The sequence below is a fragment of the Nanorana parkeri genome, unplaced genomic scaffold (assembly GCF_000935625.1).
Source record: "Nanorana parkeri isolate BGI_ZX_2015 unplaced genomic scaffold, ASM93562v1 scaffold744, whole genome shotgun sequence".
Classification (NCBI taxonomy): domain Eukaryota; kingdom Metazoa; phylum Chordata; class Amphibia; order Anura; family Dicroglossidae; genus Nanorana; species Nanorana parkeri.
Window position 1 is genome coordinate 3,903 of NW_017307012.1, and position 25,354 is coordinate 29,256.

Sequence of the window (25,354 nt, forward strand, 5' to 3'; positions counted from 1 at the left end):
AACTGAACAATAGTAGCAGCAAATATATATCACCTACTTTTATATATACCACCAGCCAAATTATTTGAAGGTCGTGTGTCTCACTCTACATATACTCCAGAAATTCAAAGATGGAACTAACATGGGATACCCCATAAGACCTCATTCTCCAGAACAAAATGGTCTGTAATTATCATTCATAGTAGTAATTATTAAAAGCGTACTAACTCTAAACTTTCCAGAAAAAGGAGAGAAAACTCAGGAAAATCTTACATGCCTAAAAACAATGGAGAACCCTCATCTCTATTCCCTTTTTTGTCTACTTCATTTTATTGGGAGATCACCATATACAGGTATTACATATACCATCTGCAAATAGAGAAGAATATATATTCATTTCCTTATATGCTCTATGAACATATAATGAAATTGATGTATTGTAGAAATTGGACAATTCCATACATATACAACATTCAGTATAATGTGCATAAAACAATGATGCGAGTTGCATATTCTTATTTTGTCACTAGATGTCAGTATCTCCTAAGTAAATAGTGCAAATAGAAAACATTGTGACATTTTCCATAGTCAGCATCGAGCAACGCAAATTACCAAATCATACACATCTAGGGATTCCAGTGTCAAAATGTATACCATAGAAATCCTCTTTTTTAGTTTTTGGTATAGTGGTGATGGGTTAGAAGAATCCCTGTCAGGTTCTTGTTGCTGTCAGCATATTCATCAGGCATTTCACTTTTTTTTTTCCTGATCCCAAATGTCACCGGGTCTGAATCTGAGAGAAAATCCAAAATTTTAAGTTGTGGGCTGGTTCACACCACAAAGTCCACGTTCCAGTATGTTCGACCTCTGAAACGCACTGGACCGCAAGCCGGCCGGCTCCCTGCGTTCAGGGGCGGAAGGGGGCATGGCGGTGCATTGAAGTCAATGGCACCACAGCAGCTATGCCCCCCTGCCCGTAGTGTGATCGCCTGCACCCAGAACGCAGTCACATTAGTGCCTGCGTTCCGGTCCAGTGCGATCAGCAAAATTACTGCAAGAACTATTTTTGCAGATCGCAGTGGACCAGAACGCAGACACTAATGTGCCTGCGTTCCGGGTGCGGGCAATCACACTGCGGGCGGGGAGCGTGGCTGCGGTGCCATCGATGTCAATGCACCGCCACGCCCCCTCTCGCCCCTGAGCACAGGGAGCCAGCTGGCTTGCGTTCCAGAGGCCGAACGCACTGGAACGTGGAGTTTGTGGTGTGAACCGGCCCTGTAACCAGGAGCAGTGAAATCTTTTAATTGATACACCTGTTTGGGTGACATCTGTCTTGGTTTCCTCTCACTTCCTGTTGATTCTACAGGACAAAAATTAAAGTGAGAATCTCCACAGTGGGAACCAGATGGGCAAAAAAAACCTGACAGCGTTTTTACCATTCCCTACACTATCTAAAATGAGAAAAAAGTATTGGCTTTAGAAATACTTTGATGCAATGTACCTTAATACATGACCTAATGCACATCACAATGCATTATAAGAAGGCATAGATCCCAGCTGTCTCTCATTTGGAGGGACTGAATATAAATCCCTCTGTCCCTCTTTTCCACTCAGTTGTCATGATTTATAGATTGCCTAATAGAGGTACAATGATTTAGAGGTTGAGTGAAAGACTTAAAGTATATTTCCACTTTTGCGGCCAAATTGAGATAACATCTATTTTATATTTGTTACATGTTCCCACTCACATAGCAAAAGCTAAAAAAAGATTTGAAAAATGTTTCTTGCAGTTTATATTGCTTTTACTTGGGCTAGGGTTTCTTGGCTTCTTAAAGGTTACAATTTCTACTTGGCTTCTCTTTCTTTGTAATGTTAGGAGGGGCCGTGAGAGATATGGGGTTAAAGGATTACAACCTTGGCTTCTTTATTGTATGTTAATGAAGTTAATGAGAGAAACACAATCCTCAAATTTCAGTCCTCTGTCTTTCTGTAAGGACAGATCACTATGAAAGTGCTGAGAAAAACCTGAAATCAGCCATGTTTTAAACAATTATTTTTCAGTATGCTGTGTGAATAGAAACACATACACATACAGAGGGGTTTTCTCGAATTTGACTGCAAGCATGGAAATACACTTTAAAGTGTACCTTTCACTAAAAATCACCTCAGCATGCAGCTCTGCTGAAATCCTCTTACATTCATACTTACATACATTACTTTTTTACATTGTTTTTGCCATTTTATTTTTATTTTCAATAAACTCCTTTTATTTTTGAACCTGCACTTTAAGTTTCTGTCTGGTTTCTGGTTTCTGTCTGGTTTCTTGGTACCCAAGTAGTTACATAGGCTGAAAACAGACAAATGTCTATTGAGTTCAACCAAAAGACAAAGATAGATAAATTATAAACCTTGCATTCTCAGAACCTTAAAGCTGACCTTTAACCCCTTTGACAAACAAAATCACATCAGCATACAGCTCTGCATAGTGATATGAAATCATCTTACATTCATTAGCTAAACAATGATATTTTTTCTTGTTTTCTACTTCCTGGTCCTCTTTGGTACAATGTAATCGAGACTAAGTGTTGCATCCTGGGAAGGTTACAACAACATAACATTGCTGGGAAAGCTCATCTGTAATCTCACGCGATTTCAGGGAAAGGCATTTTCCTCCCCTGAGATGATGTGCATGGTCACATGTCCTAGTCACATGTGCCAGAAATCCAGGAAGTAAAGGGAGATATAGTAATCTGCCCTTGGAAAACATGGCCACAGTGAGAAGACTGGGAAGAAAACAGAAATCAGGTATGCAAAGAATACAAAGCCGCAATTATCTAGAAGTATGTGTTTGTAGATTGTCATTACTAAACATTTCTAAAGGTGCCTTTGATGTTGTTTCAAAGATATGGGTAAAGTTCCTCTTTATTGTAAAGCGCTGCACAAACTGTTGTCGCTAAATAAATCCTGTATAATATTAATAATGAGTTATATTTGTGAGCTTGAAAAGCCAGTATAAAATAAATGGAGTGATGAAATAAGCCCTCATGGGTTTGTCCAATCGTTTTTTGCATTGCAGTTCATCACAGTCTGCGGAATCGGGGGTGTGGCAGGGGTGTGCCCTTTGCCTCCATACTTTGTGCTTGGGGGGGGGGCTTAAATTCTAGCACCTCTATGTTATATTGATTACCATGATGAAGTTGGGTACATCTTTTTGTACGGATTTAATTGCACAGTCTGCGCATGTACAAGATTACAGCAACACAATCCTGTACACAGGAAAATCCTTATGTTTTGAAAGTGAGAGTTATCTTGGTTCTTAGCTTTTCTTCCCAACAGGGCATCAAAAACAAGACACAGATGCAGCTAAGAAACTCTTCTTACAGCCTCTTATTGCGGAATATTATGTATTGTCTGTAGTTCTCCTTTAAGGACTTGAATTCCTAATCATCTGGAAAAACAGAGCTCAGCAGTACAAAGTGTCCTGGTCCGCATTGATAAAGCCCTTTGTTCAGAACGGTCTGGGGCAGCAGCGGTTAAGACGATGGAGTGCCCAGATGGTCGCAGTGCTGGCTGCGATCACGCTCCTCCCTGATTGGTCTTTCTTCTGCGTGGTGACACCTGTAAGATGAGATGTCAGACTGTGGAGTTCAGCTGCTGCCTCAATGCGTACAGCCCTGATCCTGGCTCTTATTTTCACCTGCATGACCATGTCTGGCCTAGCCAAAGCCTCAAACACTCTGAAATCTGTAGATTATGAAGTCTTTGGCCGTGTTCAGGGTAGGTGGGAATTTTTATGCTTCATTTTTATTCGATGAAGGAACAGGCTGACATTCACAGCTATCCTGTGAGCAGAACAGATTAGGAAAAGTCAGCCAATGTCTAAACATAGCTTGTTGTAGGGAGCTATACAGGCTGAATACAGAACAGTAGAACATAATTGGTGCTGTGGAAGTGTGCATATTCTTATTGAAAATAGTCCATCCTAGCAGAAATGTAAAGCTAAAGTCCAGGGACATATAAAAGACACACTATATTGCAGCTCTCTATTCATTAATAGTTCCTTAAATGTGTTATTTGAAATGCAAGCAGTGTAAGTACCTGAATTTGACTTGTTGTCAGTCTCTTGCAGTCCATAAAGCAGAGCCTTGGAGAGGTAGAGGGAGAAACAGCACAAGGAACCAATCGGTTTGGCTGCAGTGCAAGAAGTGTGCTGATAGTAGGAGAGGGCAGGAAGAGAGAAAGAGTTCATCAACCTGCTGCTTCTCCTTTAACTCTCCAATTACAGGGTGGTTCTGGAGGTGCGGTGTGTTGCGGCGGATGACAGACTCTAAGGGCTCATTCTCACGTGAATCGGCAGGCAGTACAGCTCCGTGCTGTGTGCACGGCCGTATCGGGCAGCTCCCGGGAAGGACAGGTGCTGCGTGTGATTAGTACGCAGCCTCTGTCCTTCTCTATGGGACTACGAGGCCGTACGCCGCCCTACGCTCACCCGCCCTGCATGGATGGATCCTGTCTGCGTCTGAGCCGGGACACACGCACCCGTACGGACCTGCACTTGAATCCTTCCTGGGAGCTGCTCGATACGGCCGTGCACGTAGCACGGAGCTGTACGTGCCGGCCGATTCCCGTGTGAATGAGCTCTAAGTGTTACTGAACTGCAGCAGAGCAGACCAATTTCCTCCCCTACCAGGCAGAACTGTGCTTTGTGGTAGAGCTGTGTAAATCTCAGGACAGGATGAAGAAAAAAACAACTCAGTTGGTAAAGTAAAGCAGCTCTCTTATATGTATTTCAACTGCATATTTAGCTGTTTTCCTGGAGTTAAAGATACACTCTGGGAGAAAATGTTATCAACCCTTGTAGTGGGGCTATCCCAGCACTGCAAGGGTTAACTACTTGTTTTCCTCTAGGGACTAAAATAACAAAGTTATACTCACCTGAACCTCAAATCCGGGCCAGCTGTCACAGTGCTACCTCCAGCCTGGTTATGTCCCTCGGCATTCTCACGTCCAATACATAGTATATAGAATGGGATGACTCACAGATCCTTAGACCGCTGGAACGGAGGGCGAGAGATGTTGGAAGGACCGGTCTAAGAGCCAGCGGGCTCCAAGGATCAGGTGAGTATAACTTTACTTTTTTTTTTATAAATTCTTTATTTAGGTCAGGTTAACAGATTATTTGTTGTATACAGAAAAACGGAAACTGTGCCTGTGGGGACTCGCAGGTCCGGGCGCTTATGGTATACATGCATCAAAGCATCATCAAGAAGGTAGCATACATGGTATATTGAAGCATGAGAGAACCCCATTGGCATCAATGCAACGCATTTGAGGGGAGGGTATCCTCTCGCGACCCCGGCCTGAGTGTGGGGGGTACAGTCATGGGATGTTGCTGAAGTGTATAACTTTACTTTAGTCCCTAGTACGGGGGTAGCACTGCAAGGGTTGATATGGTTAATAAAACATTTCCCCAGTGTTTTTTATGCTTTAAAGGAAATACTCTGTAACAAAGAAAAAACTAAGGTGTTAAAGTATCATCTAGCAATGTTTTTTGAGCCTAAGCAGTACCCTGAAACATGTTCATTGTATCTGGAATCCTCCTTAGAAAAAAGCAGAGTAATTCCTGATAAGTGAGAATGCCCAGACACTCCTATGCCTACAGTCCCATAGCTGGATATCTGCAGTGTGAGATCATCTAAGGCAATGCTGCTAGTGTCAGGAGATTTGGGAGAAATTTGGTGATGTCACTACTGAGCTGCTCACTGTTCTCATTGCTGAATATGAGGTTGTAAAATTGCCTCTCCACACAGAGACACAGCGCAGAACAAGGCATGATAAACCAATAAGCTGAAGGGAGACTGCAGCCAAAATTGGTGCCAAGTCCCTTGCCCTCTGATCCTTTTTTTCATTGTGAGTAGGAAAGGGTAAAGCCCCTATAAGGTTATTTGTTGCTGTCCGTGTCCCACTGGGAAGAGTTCCCATCACTTCCTGTTCTGGGGAAAAAAACTGGAAATATGAAGAAAACCCGCTAATGTAAACAAAAATGTTTATCTTAGAGAGTTTTCACAGGGACAGGTGTCCCCATTGGAAGATTTTCACGCCTAGACAAAAAAGAGGTGTAACCTTCCTAACAGGGTCACAGACAGAAATACAAACTTCCCTTCTCTAACCCAAAAAACCCCCAAAATGTTACCTTTACATACACTTAAAATGTATGCAAATGTCATCCTAAAGAAATCCAGTGTTTGCATGAGATCTTTGATGGGCTCTGACAGTGATGCCAGGAGACAGATTGTAATGAATTATGTAAAGTATACCATCTCTCTGACAATTCGCTTATCTTTGGCCTTTTGCCTTACTACAGGTACTCTTTCATTTTCTTTAGCTCTCTTCAAATGTCCTTACATAAAGATGAAAATTGAAAACGACTTATTTTCATCTGCCTGGTGTTTGCCAATAAAGCACTTTTACTTAACCTCTGTCCAACGTATCCCGGCCAGACAATCCATTAATATTCCGGGTGGGGAATATTATAAAATAATATTATTATTAAACAGAAGTGAGAACGGGGAATCAATACAGGAAATGAACTCATTGCAAGCTTCTAGAATCCCACAGAACATCTGTAACTGTCCGATTTGTGGATAGTGTTTTCTAGGTGGGCTCCATTCATTACTTCTGTCTTATTCACATTCTGTATACTAAACTATAAGGTTTTATAATCAAGTGATTTATTAGGTTGTCCTGTTAATAATTAGAGAACATCTGTCACCAATCTTTGTCATGTAAATAATCATTTCTATTATGTTTTAAATGTTCAGTCTGTTTGTACTGACTTTTGTTTTAAAACTGAACTTTGGGCAACAATAAAATACAGATAACGGAGCTGCTTTACCTGCCAAAAAAATGATATTTCTGTCCATGCAGTCCTGCAATTTACAAGGCTCTGCCACACAACTCGGCCTGGTTTTTCTTTAGGGCAGATAACGCTTTTTAAAAAATCTTTCTGATGTATGGCTGAAAGCAGCCGTACTGAGCCGGAGTGAATAGCCGAATGCCGTTCGGCTCTGTTCAGTTCGGCTTGGTTATTCACCTGGCAGCTAAGTGAATAACCTCCTAAATTTTTGTACCCAAGCAGGAAGATCTAAACAAGTCATGTTGAGAATTATACTATTAAAAAACTGTACCAGAAAAACATTCTTTGGTGACTACTGGCACTGCATGTCAGTCAGATGAATTGGGAAAGATTTATCAAGGCAGGAGCACCATAAATAATGCACACATGTAACTCAAACTTGAACTTACAATGCACATGTAACTCAAACATGAACTCATTTGTCAAGGAAGCTATGATACTTTTTGTGATTCCTGCATCTAATTGCCTCATTTACACACTTTTTGTGAACTTCAACAACACTTTATCTTAGCAGTTATAGTATTTTTCCAAACAGGAGCATATGTTGTAGACACGGTATGACTTTCTTTGATGCAATATGGTTGTAAGATCTCAATGGCCCAAATGATTGTTAGTATTCAGTACAGCTGAAATCCTAAGGAAGTTTTATGTTCGCAATCTTTGTTCATGTAATATTTCATTAATAGATCTAAATCCGCATGTACAGAGACACTTCTGATTGTAAATAAACGTATAGTTATAGTTTTTTAGACCCAATCATTTGAATGAAGTATTTTCCCATCATATCTGACCTTTCCTCAAATGTTCCTGGGGTCTCCTCTAACTGTCTGTGAAGGTTCTCATTCATCCAGGTCACGGTATATCTGTAAAAAATCAGTCAAGGCAACTGGACTTGCTGTATTTTTCTTGAAGATGTTTCACTGGACATCCGACCAGTTTTCTCAATTCAGAATGACTTCTCTGGGAATAAATATGGTGAATGTTGTTTGAACCCACATAATCTGTTAGTCACAACCAGGTGTTGGTCGCATTTGCATAATTAGAGTCTAGGGGGTGTTAAAACAGCATTGTATGTGGCAGACAATAGATGTCTAAACTCTATGCAAGCTTGGTTTCTCCTTTTACATAAATTGCCTCTTTCAAACCTCTTTTGAACCAGTCCTCCTCCCTGTCTAGGATGCGTACTTGACTGTCTTCAAAGGAGTGACCACCTTCACGGGAATTACACCCAGTCATTGGTTCAGATATGTGGACGACACTTGAGTTAAGGCCCCATTCACATGTAGCGACATACCTTTTGCAGCGGCCGGGATAGCGCGACTTTCGGTGCGACGTTCCAGCGACGGTAGCGCGACCTTCTCTGTCGGGCTCCATAGAAAAAAGCAAAATCGCGCAAAATCCGCCGAAAAAAGGGTCCTGTAGAAGCGATTTGCGACGAGCGACATGGAGCTAAGACAGCTCCATTGACTATCATTAGCCGGCGACTTCTCGCGATATCGTGCTGCAAAAATGCGCGATATCGCGGTGGAAATCGTGCGATAAGTCGCTACATGTGAACGGGGCCTTAGATTCACAAACAAGAGTTACAGGCTTTCAGTGACCATATCAACTCAGTTGATCATAACATCAAGTTTACGCAAGAAGATATGCAAAACAACAAACTGGCTTTCTTGGACTGTTTGTCCAGTTGCCTTGACTTATCTCCTGTGATTGTACTGTATGAAACGTTTTTCCATACCAAAAAAAAACATGAAATATAATCAGTGAAAGTGTGAGGACAGAAATATGGAAGCTTCCATTGCTGAACTTCTATGTAAATGTGTAGGCTTAGTGGTGGCTGTTCTGATTCTGGCAATATTCATGACCCAAATGCGTGTAGTGCTGGGTAAATCTCAGAACTGAATGGACAGGAATACAAATTATTTGGTAGATAAAACGGCTCCCTGTTTATCTACCTAGAGTTTAGCTTGAAGTTTGATAAACCCAAACGTTTCTGACTTGTTACAGGTAAGTGACGTCTTAGGTAGTGAAATCAGAACCCATATTTCTGTTCTAACAGGTTCCCTTTAAGCAGAACTGCACGCTTGATGTATCATTTAATCACATGCTCTCTTTTGCTGTATGTTTCAGAGCTGATAACTTGAAATAAAATGTTGACTAATGGCCACTGTTTCTCCTTTTCCTACAGGTGTATGCTTCAGAATGGTAAGATTTCCTATGATTTGGCGGTTTATAAATGACTGATATATATAGTGATTCTACCAGTAGGGATGAGCCGAACACCCCCGTGTTCGGTTCTAATTCAAACTTTCGAACATGGAAAAAGTTAGAGGTCAGGTGCCAGACTGTAGCCAATTACAGTTTCGGAGGGCGCAGTGCATTGTGGGATGTTCCGCGGTCGAACAGACCGCGAACATCCCGCAATGTTCGGTGTCCAGCGAACGCTAGAACAGGCTATGTTCGAGTCGAACCTATGTTCGATTCGAACATGCAGCCCATCACTATATACCAGAGCATTTTGAATTCATAACCAGACCATACAATGTTGTTTCTGTTTGGGCTGACAACTGGGAAATGTTCTACAATATTCTTCTTAATACAATACAGTGTGGACATTGGTGGACTCAGGTAAAAATTAGGGATGTACCAATACTGGTTTTTCGTTATCAAGTACGAGTACCAATATTTATTTTTCGGTACTCACCGATACTGAGCAATGATACCAGTACTCCCGCTAGCATGAAGCCTGGCTTCCCGGGCAATCAGGAAGCTGTACCGATCGGCACCAATACCAATACTATTATCGGTATCAGGGCATCCCTAGTAAAAAGTCTCATTTATACTCAGTACTTTGATTAAACATATACTAAGAAATGAAAGTTTTGGTTAGGTGTTTATTATTAAAGGAGAACTATGAGGTGAGTGAAAATCACTCACCTCATAGTTCTAGCCGACCTGTGACAATGAAACTGTCACCGGTCGGCTCAATAGATCGGGAAGTGAGCAAATACATACCGTCGCTCGCTCAATTCTCGATTCTGTCCCTGCAGTGAGTGGTGACTGTCACTCACGGCTCCCTGCAGGGATTCCCCTGTCCGATCCTCCAGCGCTGACTGGCGAAACGGACGGGGCTCTCACTCTCACTCACGCAGCTGGGTGGATCCAGACAGTAATGTCGGGATCCGTCCCGGCTGCGGCGTCTCAGTATAGCGCACGCCGTAGCTCGCGGTATACTGAGCTTTGTGTGGCGGGAGGACGCTAATTTGTGTCCTCATGTTACGCTTAGGAGAACTATGGGGAAAAGCCCTGACCCCATAGTTCTCCTTTAAGTCAATAAATGTATTTTTAAATGCAACAAGTGTAACATAAACATGACTTGGGATTAACCTCTTAAAATACCCTATAAAGCAGAGTGGGAGAGGGAGGGGTAGAACTGGATGCCAATTGAGCAGAGAGATGAACTTATCAGTCTGCTGCTACTCTTTCACTATCCAGTCAGCAGGGTAAGGTGGGGGATACCTCACCCGTGTATTCCTTCTACAATCTAAAACAGTAAAAGTGGTGTCCTCTTGCCACCTGGCTGTGCTGTATGATGGGACATCATTCGTTTGGTAGGTAAAATAGATCATTCCTATGTATTGTATCTGTGTTTTAGCGGTTTTCCTGGAATCCATCTTTTTTTGTCTATAGTTACCATCACATATCTTTATTTCATGTAGTATACAGAAGATGAAGCCAAGAAGGTTGGAGTGGTTGGATGGGTGAAGAATACAAGGCAGGGGACTGTAGCGGGCCAGGTACAGGGTCTTGAAGACAAAGTCAGCTCCATGTAAGTGTCCATAGATTTCAATATACAGTATAAAAAAACCTTCCACAACCGAATTTAAATTATAGTTATCCATCACCATCTAATGAGAGATTATGATTAGAGGAGATTATGTTTATTGCTGTTTGTAGCCGATTTATTGAGATTTGAATACTAACCAGCTCTTTTCACTTCTGTTCTTACATTTTGCTCAAAACAGAAGTCAAGGAAGCACATGTCACCCACCCTTCTCTGAGCACTTGCCTCTAGGTTTAAAGTGTATTTCTACTTTTGCAGCCGAATTGGGATAGCACCTGCTTTTATATTTGTTACATGCTCCCAATCACATAGAATATCATAATAAAAAAACAAAAGTTGCAGCTTAAGGGCCCATTCACACCAATTGCAGAGCAGGAGCCGCTGGAACGCACAGCAATCGCTGACAAAACTCCCCCCTTTGTTTTGGGGCGGGAGGGGGCATGGTGGTGCATTTAAGTCAATGACACTGCAGCCAACAGTGCAATCTGACGCGTGGCAAAACATTGCGTTCCGGTCCACTGCAAATGCAGAAAATAGAGCATGCAGCATTTGCAGTGGACCGGAACGCAGGCAATGTTATGTGAAGATCTAATAGCAGCACAAGGATGCAGTCTGCATCCCACATTGTTCCTCTAGTCTCTATGAAAACCTGTGGAAACATTATTTGGGGGGGAAAAAATTACACCAGTGATTGTGGTGACATTATAAGTGCTACATTTGTAGGGCCTTTGGAATTTAGGGGATTATTTATTCCAAATGTTGGTTGGCAAGTTGCTAGGACCTGTAATTTAGACCAGGGCACTATTCTCTTCTAGGGAGGTTGAGAAGTGGGAGTCATTCTTCATGATAACTGTACTGTGCTCCTTGTTTGAGTACCTTCTTTAATTTTCACATGACTAACATAAGTCTCCATTTTCCTTTCCTGTCTGATCCCAGTTGCATATTATAAACCATAATAGAGCATATGATTGTATGTGAGCAGTACATGAATAAGGGAACTCAAAAACGGTTCTCATGCAGGAGCTCTTTGGTGACTTTGTCTATGACTGGTGGGAGCTTGGTCTAGGACCATTCCTACTGGTTGAACTGATTTCATATCCCTTCAAAAATATTGTCCTGAAAAATAGTGGTTGTTTTGGCTGCAACTGGTCTTCATCTGGACCTGCAGTAAAGTTCTGTAATATATACCCTGATGGTAGCGCACAAAGAACAGTTTGAGTATGTATTCCCAGACTAGATTTCTGTTTGGATAAAAAAAATGATTGCAAGAAAGGATTACATAACTGAAATAATATTAGTGTTACAGATGACTTTTTAATGTAGTCCTTCATTTGGCCAGCTGTTGGAGGCTCTAGCATTTCTAATTAGCACTGACATTCTTGATTAAGCACAAAGTATCAGCCTACATGTCTTATAAAAGACATTCCAGAACCGTAAAAACATTTCATGAAACCAGTCAGCGGAACGTCAGATGTCGTGACAAGTATAAAAGTTTACAGTTAGCACCGCAGCATCAGATTCAAATAAAAAGTTTAAAGGATAACTCCAGTCCAAACATTTAGAGAAGGGTTAGGTTTTTATTGCTGGAACCATTGGCCAATAAGGCTGCTTCTCACAATGAACATTAGTGAGGTACAGGAAAATCTGCATTAACATTCCATTGCCAGATTCTATTATTAGAAATGATTACAGGCACACTTTGTTTTGTCATTGATGTCTCGCTCTTACAATTGGATATGACCCAGTCATTTCTTTTTGTAATGGCTGCAGCTGTTAGGTCCAAGTGGGAATTCCTCCTTACCCTTGTGTCCCTGAAAGACACAAAGAGCCAGAATGCAACTAATCCACAACTAAGTATACTTTTTAATGCAAGTGGTGGAAGTACCTGAATTTGAATTGATATTAGCTCTTGCAGTCTACGGTACAGCATGTACTGCTTCTTCTACTGTCCAGTCACAGGGAAAGAGGGGGAGAGGACCTGTAAGTGAAAGTAAAACTGCAGCAGAAAAAGATCAGGTCCCCTCCCCAGCTAGACAGGGCTGTGCTGTGGCGCAGAGCTGTGTCAATTTTGAGACTGAATGGAGAGAAATTATTTGGTTGGTGAAACAGCCCTTAGGGCCCATTCACACCAGTGCAGTGCGTTAATCGCATGGTTCTGTGTGATTAATGAATTCTACAGCGCAACGCACCTACTGTGTGTTGCAGTGCAGAAGGTGCATTGCGTTGACATTCATTTAAATGCTACCCTAAACACACCACCGGCTGCAATAAGTTTGTCTGTACCGCAACACGTGATACCGCGCGAAACCGCAATACCATATATTGCGGCTAAAAAAAGGAGTGCATGCACGCCAAAGGTGCGTTTGGGGTGCCATTCAAATGAATGGCAACACAATGCACCTCCCGCACTGTCACGCACAGTAGGTGCATTGCATGTTAGCATTCGTTAATCGTACAGAACCGTGCAATTAATGCACCACACTGGTGGGAATAGCCCCTTATGTGTGTATTTAATTGTTCACCTTTAAATAAAAGAAAGTAATGGTAGACAAAATGGTTAATAGTGTGAGCCAGGCAGGAAGCAGTATAGCACAGTAAAGCAAAGCTGAGGATGAGAAAATCATAATCTAACAGCCGGACTCCCTAACTGGTAAGCGACAAGTGTTGAATCTGTAGTGCAGATGTTTCTTTTCCTTTCCTAGCGTGCTCTGCTTTGTTTCCCTGACATAACATACACCCTTATTTTGACAACGCCATAGCTGCCCACTGCCTGAGTGCACACAGGCTGCTATAATGTTGTTCTATCTCCAGGAGGGCCCTTACGTTGTAATTGGTTACACATTTGCCGTTCAACTCTAGTATTGCCGCTGACTGTGGAAACGCGTCAGTAATAGTCAGTGTGGGATCATTTCCTAAATTATGCTGAGATGGTATATAGTATATATTATGCATGATAGAATTTGTGGCATCCTCGCGTCTCCAAGCCTGATTATATTTTAGAGAATGGTGGCTCTGTACAGTGCTTACCTGTGTTCAAGCAGAACTACAACCAGACGGCCAAGTACACAGATTACCTAGTTGAAGCTGGTGTTGCTGCAAGCCGTGTAAAAAGATCCCATATTCAGATTCACGGGTAGCTGTCCCATATCAGGAAAGTAGAATAAAGCTGGAATGTAATCGGTTTATATTTTGTCTTCCTTGACCCCCCCCCTCCCTCCGGCCAACATACAATTTTCAATACATACCTAATATGAGATCCACTGATGTCATCAATAGGTCTTTATGCAAAGCAGACAGATCATGGCTGGTGGGAGAGGTCAGCATAGCTTTCTATAAACATCACGCACCCTCCCCTCCAGTGCTCATCTTAAAGTGGACCTTTACCCTCTTTCGCTAAAAATCACATTAGCATGCAGCTCTGCATGCTGATATGAGATAATCTTACATTCATTAGTTAAACATATTTTTATTTTACTTACAATTTCTTTTTTTCTACTTCCTGGTCCACTTGGGTACAAATGATGTAATGTGCCCAAGCATTGCATCTTGGGAAGGTTACATCAGCAGAGCATTGCTGGGAAATCTCATCCGTAATCTCAGGAGATCCCAGGGAAAGGCATTTTCCTTCCTTGAGATGAGGTGCATGGTCACATGTCCTAGTCACATGTGCCAGAGGGCCAGGAAGTAAAGGGAGATCTAGTAATCTGCCCTTAGTAAACATGGCCACTGTTAGAAGACTGGGGAAGAAAAGAGAAATAAGATATGCAAAGAATAAAAATCCTGCAATTATCTATAAGTATCTGTTTGTAGATTGTCATTACTAATCATTTGTAAAGGTGCCTTTGTTGTTATTTTGAAGATATGGGTAAAGTTCCTCTCTAAGACTCCTCAGGCCTGATGCAAGCAGGTGGCTGGTTCTTTGGAAAAGTTATTCAAATATCCAAATACCCTTATAGGTGGATGTCAGTCTGGAGTCTGCAAACTGTCCTAGGTAATGCCCACATGATGCAGAGTCTCCATTATTGAAAGAACTTACATCCAATGAATGAAAAGGTGCACCAGGGACAGTCAGGCTGAAAAGGAAATGGGTAGATGGCGCTGGATGGCCTCCAGCCAGGTAATATGGCGGGCTCTATCTGAATTGCTGAAGCTGCTAATGCATATTGTGAGAAGCTCACAGTATTCAGTGAAATCAGAGTAATCGAATTTAGTACAGGAGAGGAACCTGTACAACTGTGTAAGGTTGAAGAAAAGGCTGAATGCCAAGCAGACAACATGTTGTGTCTTGTAGCGCTTCCTAGTTTTGATGTAAAAACAATGGCACATGTTTTGGAACTAAAGAGGTGATGCACACAGTATATATAATGTCAAGTATGCTATATAAAGCCCTAGCTGGGGGTTCAGCAGGGTCAGCCAGGTATTAATATATCTCCAGCCCTGTTGATTGTTCTCTTTAAGACCTGCTTACCAGTATTCCTGTTTATATACAAGCTGAACCTCTAGGTCCTTATAATCTCACAAGTAATACTATACCCAAGATGGGGGTCTGTCCAGCTCCTGCTCTTTGCAGAACACTGTCTTGCCAGTGCAGCCAGCTGTGGATCTCATCAGCATCAGCAGATGTTTGTGCAGCTGTACAGATATCGTCCATTGTAATGTGATAGTCCAATGCGAATAACAAAGTACGCCTAAGGGTGAGTCTCCAAACACAGCTCCTCTCAGTCATCACTTGCTGGAAATATGAAGGAATATACTGGAGGATGCATCCCAGCTTGAAATACAGAGCAATAAAAATGTACCTTACGCAACTAAAGGTTTTCCTTACTTCCTATCTGGATTATGAAAATGATACATTTATGCTTATTGAAGACTACCTGCTCAGTGGCTTTAAAGAAGAACTATGAGATGAGTGATTTCCACTCACCTCATAGTTCTAATTCGAAGAGCTTTATTGAATTGTAAAGAGATAAAGCAAGGTACAGTTACATATTTATTGCATTGTCCTCATTTTCTCTCTCTTAAATGCTATTTTTACACAGCATATTGTGAATTAAGGATGAGCACCATTATGGAAAGCTCCCAATAACACCAGCTTGAAAGAAAGCCATGCCAATTAATTGGCAGGCTATACTCATGTTCAATCAGGTTGCAATCCCACAGTAACCTATGAATTCTTGCTGCAGGAGTGCCAGGTGTCTACCTTTTCATATGCGGCCGCTGTACCTATTCAAGTTGATTACTGGGTGACAGCAGCCGCATCTGTAAGTAACAGTACTCATTATACAATTTACATGTGATTGTGAATAGATGACTGTTCCTGGACGCAGAATAGATGCCTCCAGCGACAGCAATCTATTCCAAACTGCATGTAATTGTATCATATACAAGTACATGTGGACTGCCACTTACAGATGCAGCCGCTGTCACCAATTCACTAATTAGAATGGCTACAGCGGCTGCATTTGAACGGAGACATCTGGCTTTCCTGCCGCAGGAATCCGTAGGTTCCTGCCACAGAAATGCCAGATTGCCAGTGTGAAGGGGGCCTTAGCATGGCTAAGCACATATGAATGGTAAGCCTTTTTGTTTGGACTTCACCCATGTTGCCTTTTCAGCTTTACAGACTATCAGCAGTGCTGCATAATCTATATAGACCATGGTCTAGGGCGGTGGAGCTGCCAAGGGTGGCATACATCCATCCACGCTTCATTTACTGACTGTCAGTAACGCATTGCTATGTACCATAGATTTCAGACTGCCATCATGACTGTCATTGTGGGTCCCCATTGTTGTTCCTGTATTGTTTGTTACTCTTTGATAGTGGACAAGTATTCTGTATACTTAGATTTTACCCATGCTGGCTCCATATGTCTATGACCAAACTGCTGGCAGAACAGGGTTGCACATTGCTAAACCTTTCTATTCCTCAGTTCTAGGTGTGGTGACACAGAGTTAACAAATTGTCTGCCCCCAGGCCCAGTATGCCTAGTTTAGATCTGATATCCCAACTTGTTAGCATTAAAATAAGACCAAAAAGTTGACTAGTGTAGAAGGGAGGAGGAAAATAGCAGTTAGGCTAAGGAAAGGGGAGCTCCAAAGAGTTGGGTGACTCCTCTCAAAAATGCATGTACCACCTTCAAGTCATTGGCTGGGTTTACCTACAATATTTAGAAGTGCCAGCATTTGTAGACCTTTGCCTTCAATACTTCAAATCCCTAACCAGAACAAGTATACAGATCATTTCTGACTTTAATCTGAAAGTATTGAAGCCAGTGGGCCAACATAGTAGGCAGGCAACAGAATATTTCCATAAGGATGAGAGCACAAACAAACACACAAGCTCACACTCATCTTGGCACATTTCAGTGGCAGACGTTTGCATATATTTCAATCAGGTGAACAAACTATTTAATTTCAAAATGTTACAATGGTCGTGCTGGAAAGTATGTAGTGCTGGAATGGAAAATAAAGTGTAATGGAAGATGAGATTAATGGTGGAAGAAGTGAGGGACTAATTTAAGCAAGCAATGTTTGTGTGCGCTCCAGTGCGGAGAAAAAAAAGCTGGATGAGGTAATTGACAGGATGTAAAAAAAAAAAAAGAACACAAAAGCCCTCCTGGATTTTCATTTATGAATAATCCATACAAGTGAAAAGAGTCTATCAGCCAAAATATAGAAATTAACAAAAGAATCTTCAATATTCAAAATGTCATATACTTGTTTGTTTTTTTAAGTTTGATGATGCAGTTGGGTTTTGTTGTGAAGGTAAGGAAGGCCTTGCCCAAAACTATTACATTTGTTTCGGGTGTATAAAAGTAGAGAGAAGGCTTGAGTGTAAAATTAACAGGGTTATTGAAATCAGGGTGAAGGGTTTTGAGAAGGCAGGAGAAGTGAACAATCTAGGACAACATAGCTGAACTGGAAAGTGAGCTGAATTGGAGAATATTTCCAGCTATTGTGGCCAAGATTGTTCACTTCTCCTGTCTTCTCGCTTTTGTGAATAACCCTGTAAATAAAGCAAGCAATGCTCCCAATTCTCCTGATTTCAAACACTGCTTGTGATAATAAGGCTGTTTCATAAAGATTGGTAACATGCTCCTCCGGGTTATAGGTCCTGATCTTTCTCTCTTCTATGTAGAAAACTGAAGGATCAGAAGTATGTCACTGATGGTCTACCTGTCTGTGGTCTGCTTTACTATTGCAGCTATGCTGTTGAGATGCAGGACCATTAACTTTTTAGATGTCTCCTCTCTTTGAATGATCACACTGGAGCAGGTGTATGAAAGTTTTGGGTTTTATGACATCGAGGTTCATTACATAGGGGTCCACTTTACAACTTTCATATCAGTGTCCCTTTACTAAACACTTGCAACAGCCAATGGATAACCTATTTGAAGTGCACCCCTTGGCTCATTTAACAAATTGGGCCTAATTCATAATTGTGAATCACAGCACCTTACTACAAAGCTACCATTAAGCCCACTCCTTTTTCTGCAAACAATGTTTATTAACCCTTAGGCATTATCTGGATATTTGCAATGAATGTATTCTAAAATGTTAACACACACATCATTATGTAGTTGATGGACAACATATCAACTCAAAAGATATAAACCCATAAGATAATTAATTCTTGAAAAAAGGGGAACTTGGAGACTGATATTCTAGTCAAGAGGATGGGTTTTCCAATGAATTGATCCAATCAAGAGATCTTAGAGAACCTCAAAAGAAGATCTGTTGAAGCTGGAAGGGGTTTCCCAAGATGAGGACCTCTAGCTGTCTAACAGACAGCTTTTAAATGGAAAAGGTGTATCCTCAGCTGGAGTTGGACTTTAAACATGGATGTCTTAGAGATGTAATAGAAATCCATAATTTCTGGAAAGGTACACTCCAGTCCCAGCTGACAAATGGAACCCTGAGAAGCATGCAGGTAACATACTTATTGAACAGATTAGTTTTTATCCAGACATAGTGTAACAGTACAACTCCCCTCATTTTGTCTGTAATCTATTGATCCTGGAACCCACCTGCTGGTGATGCTGGAACATCAGATACAAAGCTGCACTGGAAGTTTGAATGTAATTGGTAATAAAGGGAACTGAGGAAGGGGATGTCACAAAGCACAGGCATCAGAAAGTGCACTCCTATTACCCTCCTACTGATTCTGTGTAAGGTGGGCTTCTTCTGGAGGCAATTATGTAAAACTCAGATTAAAGAAGAACTCCAAACAAACAAAACTCTTACCCTTGCCATGGGGCAACCTCTGCACTGCACGGGTTAAGTGCTCGATTTGTCTAGGGGACGCTATTGAAGTTATTTTTACTTACCTGATCCTCAGTCCCGCCAGCTCCTTCCAGGCTGCTAGACCGGTCCCCGCAACTTCTTCTCCCCTTCACTCCATCAGTCTAAGGACCGCTAATGTTATCACGTCTTATGCAGGTCCATTGACCTGCATTAGATGTAAGAACACAGAGGGACATTTCTCCAACTGGAGCAGAAGGGGAGGGAGGTGAATGTTGACTCCCATGGGAGACGAGATCAGCTAAGTAAATCTGCTTTATTTGAGTCCCCTCCAAAAAAACAAGCATTAAACTCTTGCAGGACTGGGGTAGCTGCACTACAAGGGTACGTTTTTTCTTTGTCTTTAAGGTAAATTAAATGAATTTTCCGACCTTAGCACAGTTGCAATACTTACTGGAGAGCATTAGTAGCTTAATGAATACTTCCAATCATGTCTTGAGTCGCAGCCTTTCTCAACCAGTGTGCCGTGGCACCCTGGGGTGCCTTCTGGCTTCCTCAGGGGTGCCTCAGCATCACCCCATTCTATGGTGCAGGCAAGCTTCTGATGTGAAAGTAGTGGGCTCTAATGGGAAGGGGGCTCCTAGTGTGAGAGGGGGAGGGTGTGCTTCTCCGTGTGTGAAAGGGGGGGGGCTCTGATGTGAAGGGGAGCTCCTGATTTGAAGGGGAGAGTCTGATGTGTGTTTATGCATGATTCACCCTTAAAATCCCTACCAGACCCCTGGTATGTATCTGGGATAAGGGTCTAGTATGGGGCTAAGGGCCACACATTTTTGACATCTAGAGTCAGGACCTGGGTGCCTCTGGATTTTGCATGACTGAAACAATGTTGATAAATGGTGGCCTAGAGATCCAATCCAATTCCAAATGTCAGCTGTCAGTTTTCACTTTTCCCCCGCCCCGCTCAGCAGAGTAAGGTTGAAAACATGATACAGAATAAGCATAGCAAAACACAGAATCATGTACCTGCCATTTTATCCACTAAGCAAAGAAAATAGAAAAATCCTTCTTGATCAGAACTGAGGTGGTCAGATTATTTCATGATCAATCTACCTCATAGCTTTGAAATATAAAAGATAGAAGCACATCTGAATAATTCTATCCTTTTCCTTAAACTGGTTTATATTACCTTTATTATATATTCAAACACCCCAAGTGACACATTTTACTTGCCTCATGCACAAAAGCAAAGCATTCTCTACTCATTAGCCTCGATGATTATGTTTCATGAATATATTTTGATTGGCTCAGTGTCAGTATGAGTTTCCATTGGTGTGAAGTCTTTGAAGTGTGAATCTTGGCTGAGGTTTTTTATTCTTTGTATTAAAAGGTCACTTCAGCTGTGGATACGTACCCTGCTTCATCACAGTGACACTAAACCCAATACAGAATGGGACTGGATACACAGAGTCACAGTTATTTGGGTCATACAGTAACCGTGATAAGCACAGGTTGACTTTTTTTATGTTATTTAAAGACACCAGCCCCTAATAATACCCTTTACTATTACAGAGCCCCCAATCAAAAAGCATGCAAGATAAAATGGTTTGTGCCAAACATGGTCCCTGGTATGTTCATGAGTGTCACTTTGTATGGGACAAAATATCATAAAGTCACGCGTACTGCATTTGTAGATAGCAGTCAATCTCCTTTATTACAATTTACAAAAGTTTGCCTGAAGAAGGGACTGCCTGGTCCCGAAATGTTGCTTTGTGTATGTGGCATCATGTTCAGTCAAAGGAGATTGACTGCTATCTACAAACTGAGTGCGAGTGACTTTATGATATTTTGCATTTGATGTGCGGAGGCATTCGTTGTCACTTTCGGTAGCCCCCCAGTTTTCGTTTGGGCTTTATCTCCGGTCAGGAGTGCGATGGGATCTACTACATTCTGACTTTGTATGGGACAGCACAGTGTATGTATAAAAAAACTTTTTTTAGGGGGAAGATTTTCTCTCTATATACAGTATGTGCAGGTGACCATTGTTACCAACAAAGAGAATAAGAATAGAGCGTCCGTAATTTTACAGTTGTCACCAGAAGAAGTGCTTTGAAATCTTGCAGTTCTGGTGACTGTCTAACAAAACAATTCCAATCACTTTGTGGAGATTTTCCCTTACTTAAATACTAAATTACTCAAATAGCAGGAGTAGCAGCAACCAGCTTTCTCAATAAAGAGAAGGAGACCGCTTATCAAGGGGCTACATTTATTACAGGTATTCATAAAGCATTGACAATTTATGCAGCACTTTACATACAGAATGTTCAGATCGGTCCCTACTTTCAAGACGCTTAAAATCTAAGGTCCCTATTGCACACCCATACAGGGCTAATTTAGACAGTAGACAATTACCCTACCAGCATGTCCTTGGAGTGTGGGAGGAAACCAGAGTACCCAGAGAAAACCCACTCAAGGCATTGCAAGTATGACCGTTACAGGCGTGATTTTAAGAATCATGTTGGTATTTGTAGTTAAAGCACAGCTGGAGGGTCGGTTTTGCCAAACCTTGCTTTAGCCTGATGTCAGTGGCTGACTACAGGAACTTGCAGGCATGCTGTGCATAGGCACCGTACCCTGTAATTACAAAGCCGAAGAGCATGGGAAGGTGACAACGCTACCATGGCAAAAGTACCCTGTGGTTAAAGTAGTCACCCTAAGACATGGTCAATGCTAAGCCTGATGAAGGGACCCTGTGTGGCCCTGAAAGAACTTGTTTATATGACAAGGAACTTCAAAAAATTAACATTCTGTTATCCTAAGAAGGATGTTGGTGTGCTGGTGACATCTATATACAATTGCTGATATTTGCGGCGCCATCCGCAGTCACCCCCCTCCCCCACACTTACAAAAGGGACTTTTTTGCTAAGGAGTCCGACAAAGAAAAGTATTTATTGGCTAAGACAGAAAGCCCACAGGGATAGCAGAAGTTTGGCAGGATTAATTGATATATTCTATAACTTTACTAACATCAGTATTAAAAAAAACCTGCAATGACTTAACAAGCTAAAAATAAAGCTTATTATTGAAATGAATGATTTGGGTTTACATACGTTTTTATGGTATGCATTATATGGAAAACCTTTGTAGGATCATAGTACAATGTTATCTGCGTTATATCTCCTATGGGAATAAAACTGACAGGCGAACCAATAGATGTTTTCAATCAATAAAAATAAAAAGGCCAGTCTATAGTAAATGTGTCTACTAAGGCATAGTGCTACATTATGGGAGATGCTGAACACATAAAAAATATTGCTAATGCTGTGAATAATATCCCATTATTGTACATGTGTAGGTTTCTTCAACGTCATCTCTGTTGCCATGGCAGCAAATGATATTGGCAGGAAAAGTACCCATTGTAGTAATTTTTTGGAAGAGAATAATGTATAATCTGCAATCATCTAGACAGCCGAGGGTCTGCGTGCTTAGAAAATGATACTACAACAACCTCAAATTTGTCTCATGCCATTGTTAACCCCCACTGATCCACCCACTGTTTTGTACATCATTTCTTACATTTATTAAGGTCAGGAATCAAAAAATACAAGTTGTAAACAAAATTTGTTTTAGTCAGATCAGTTTTTTTATATATATTTTTTTTTTATTCTCCTTTTGAGCCAGCGGGTGGAGCTCTAGGTTCCTCTTAAGATTTTTAAGGCTTGCTTCCTTGATTTAAAGAAGGACTCCGAGCAAATAAAATCTTAACCATTGCAGTGGGGCATCTCAGTGGGGATACCCCCACACTGCAAGGGTTAAGTGCTTGTGTTTTCTAGAGAGCTAAAATAACCGAATGCGAACCATGATCCTGGCTGGCTATTAGACCAGTCCCTTCAGCCTCACTCCCCCTCCACTCCAGCGGTCTAAGTCCTAGTGAGTCATTACTATCTATACAGTGTATAGGACATGAGGATGCCAAGGAACATTCTAATGCTGGAGCAGATGAGGGGACAGGGACCGTTCTAGAAGTCAACCGGGACCGGTCTAGGAGCCAGCTCCCTAGACAAAAGGAGCAGTTAACCCTTGCGGTGTGGGGGTAGTTCCACTGCAAGGGTTACACTTTTATTTGCCAGGAGTTCTTTAAAATTCTTGTTGTTTACAGAACGGAATAGCTCAAGCTGAAATGTATATACACGCACAGAGTAAATCATTCACCCCTCTTTCCAAAGTTTTAAAGAGACAAACTGTGCTCTAAAAATCATAACTGATGCCCAAGTACTCTGTGGTTGCTGAAAAGTTGAATCACTCGCAAACTTCTTGTATTTCTCTAAAGATATCTCAACCAGAGTGCCCTGTTCTGCCGATATCATCATGGTTATCACAAGTCAACTAATAGGGGTGTATTAATAAAAAAAAATTACAAAGCTATTTGTCCTGGAAAATTGCATGTAGATTCATTCTATGTGAATAGGCAAAAACGAATATCATTAGTATATTTTCTTTCTGGGTCAAATCTACTATCAGAAAAATACCGCTTTATGTCCACTAGATGGAGTTGAGGATCATATTAAAATAAAACCGTGTATCCTAAGTCTCTCAGCTCCATCTAGTGGCCATAATGTGGTATTTTCTCACATTCAACCTGGAAAGAAAATATACTTATTACATTTGATTTTGCCCACATTCACACAGAACAAATGTATTTGCAGTTTTATCAGATAAATTATATATATATATAAACACTTTCATCACAGGCTTTTTGAAGGGGTGGAGGCACCTTACAATTATCATACGATTTTTATCGTCCCGTCATGGAACCATGGTTTTTCCGCACGACTGTCCCATCATGCACAGACCAGTGCAGATTTTAACTATCGTTCGTTAGCAATACTAACTGATCAACAGAACAGATTTTCGTTTGCGCATGTGCAGTGTTAATTTTTTCCGTACAAAGATGCCACTAATCCATCGATTTTCACACGATTTGGAAAAAGTTTTCTAGTCTGCCTGACAAATTTCGGCCCGTGTACAGTAATTCTTCACTTCCCATCAACTGGCCGATCATCGTGAAAAAACAATTTAGTTTGAAAAGCGAACGATAATGGCAAGCTGTATGGGCACCTTTAGAATCCTACTCAACAAGGAATAGAGAAAATATTTCATAACAGTTTGGTGACTTCAGTTTATTTCCTTGAATAGAATGCTGTCTCAGGATCCACTTTCTCCAGAATTCAAGTAATGAATAAATTGGCCAGTCCACAGGAAGGATGTATACGGAGCCAAATAAAGAGGGGTGCGCCAAAATGGATTCCATTGGCTCCATGAGGACAAATGAATAATGTTGAATATTATGTTAGCAGTGGGACAGTTCCCTGACCTTTTTCTTACATACGATGAACTCTGGATTGAATGTGAGGGTGGAGGACAGAGAAACTTTGAGTCATTAATGGTCTCTATAAGTGATAGAGATTTCATACCTGGAGTGTATCATCCAGTTCACCAAAGTATAATAGAAACTTAGAATGAAATGTCTTTGTCACAGATTCAGGAATGTGTTTTCTACTGCGTGCAAAATGAGAGCCCCAAATGAGCAGGGAATCCTATCCTGAATATATGACATCCGGCTCACACTGATTTGCCTAAAGCGAGAGTAAAGCCAAAAGGTTTTTAAAGGAGAACTATGGGGTCAGTGTTTTTCCCCATAGTTCTCCTTAGGTTAACGGGAGGACACAAATTAGCGTCCTCCCGTCACCCTAAGCTCAGTATACCGCGAGCTACAGCTCGCGGTATACTGAGACGCCGCAGCCGGAGCGGATCCCGACATCGATGTCGAGATCCGCCCAGCTCCCTCAGTGACACATGGCTCTGCCTATCAGCGCTGGCAGATCGGAGCGGGGAGAGGGGAATCCAGCCCCTCCCCCTGTCACGGCAGAGAGCCGTGACAGGATCGAGAGGTGAGCGAACCCGGTATGTGTTCGCTCACCTCCCGATCTACTGAGCCGACCTGTGACAGTCTCATTGTCACAGGTCGGCTAGAATTATGAGGTGAGTGGAAATCACTCATCTCATAGTTCTCCTTTAAGTCCATGAGAACACCCAAATCCTTTTCCTCTATTGACCAACTCAGTTTTTACTACCCCACGTAGGGTTAGAATTACTGTTCGGCATGTTTGTTCTAGGTCAGTAATTATGAATTTTTAGATTCCACATGACAACCAGGGAGCTTTGTTTTTTAGAAAGATAGCTCAGCAAGAACGCTGACTGGCGGATCGGAGCGGGGAGAGGGGAATCCAGCCCCTCCCCTGTCACGGCAGAGAGCTGTGACAGGATCGAGAATGTGTTCGCTCACTTCCCGATCTACTGAGCCGACCTGTGACAAT

General features: G+C 41.7%; 1 protein-coding gene across 1 annotated transcript in view; it reads left to right on the forward strand.

The window, feature by feature from the left end:
* The first annotated feature begins 3,454 nt into the window (after positions 1–3,454).
* ACYP2 (acylphosphatase 2) overlaps positions 3,455–25,354 on the forward strand; it is an 80,427-nt gene continuing 58,527 nt past the window's right edge. Inside the window, exons 1-3 of the mRNA XM_018564325.1 lie at positions 3,455–3,756; positions 9,084–9,100; positions 10,615–10,724. Of these exons, the coding sequence (XP_018419827.1) occupies positions 3,642–3,756; positions 9,084–9,100; positions 10,615–10,724 (242 nt within the window). The 5' untranslated portion in view covers positions 3,455–3,641. The remainder of the gene's footprint in view (positions 3,757–9,083; positions 9,101–10,614; positions 10,725–25,354) is intronic.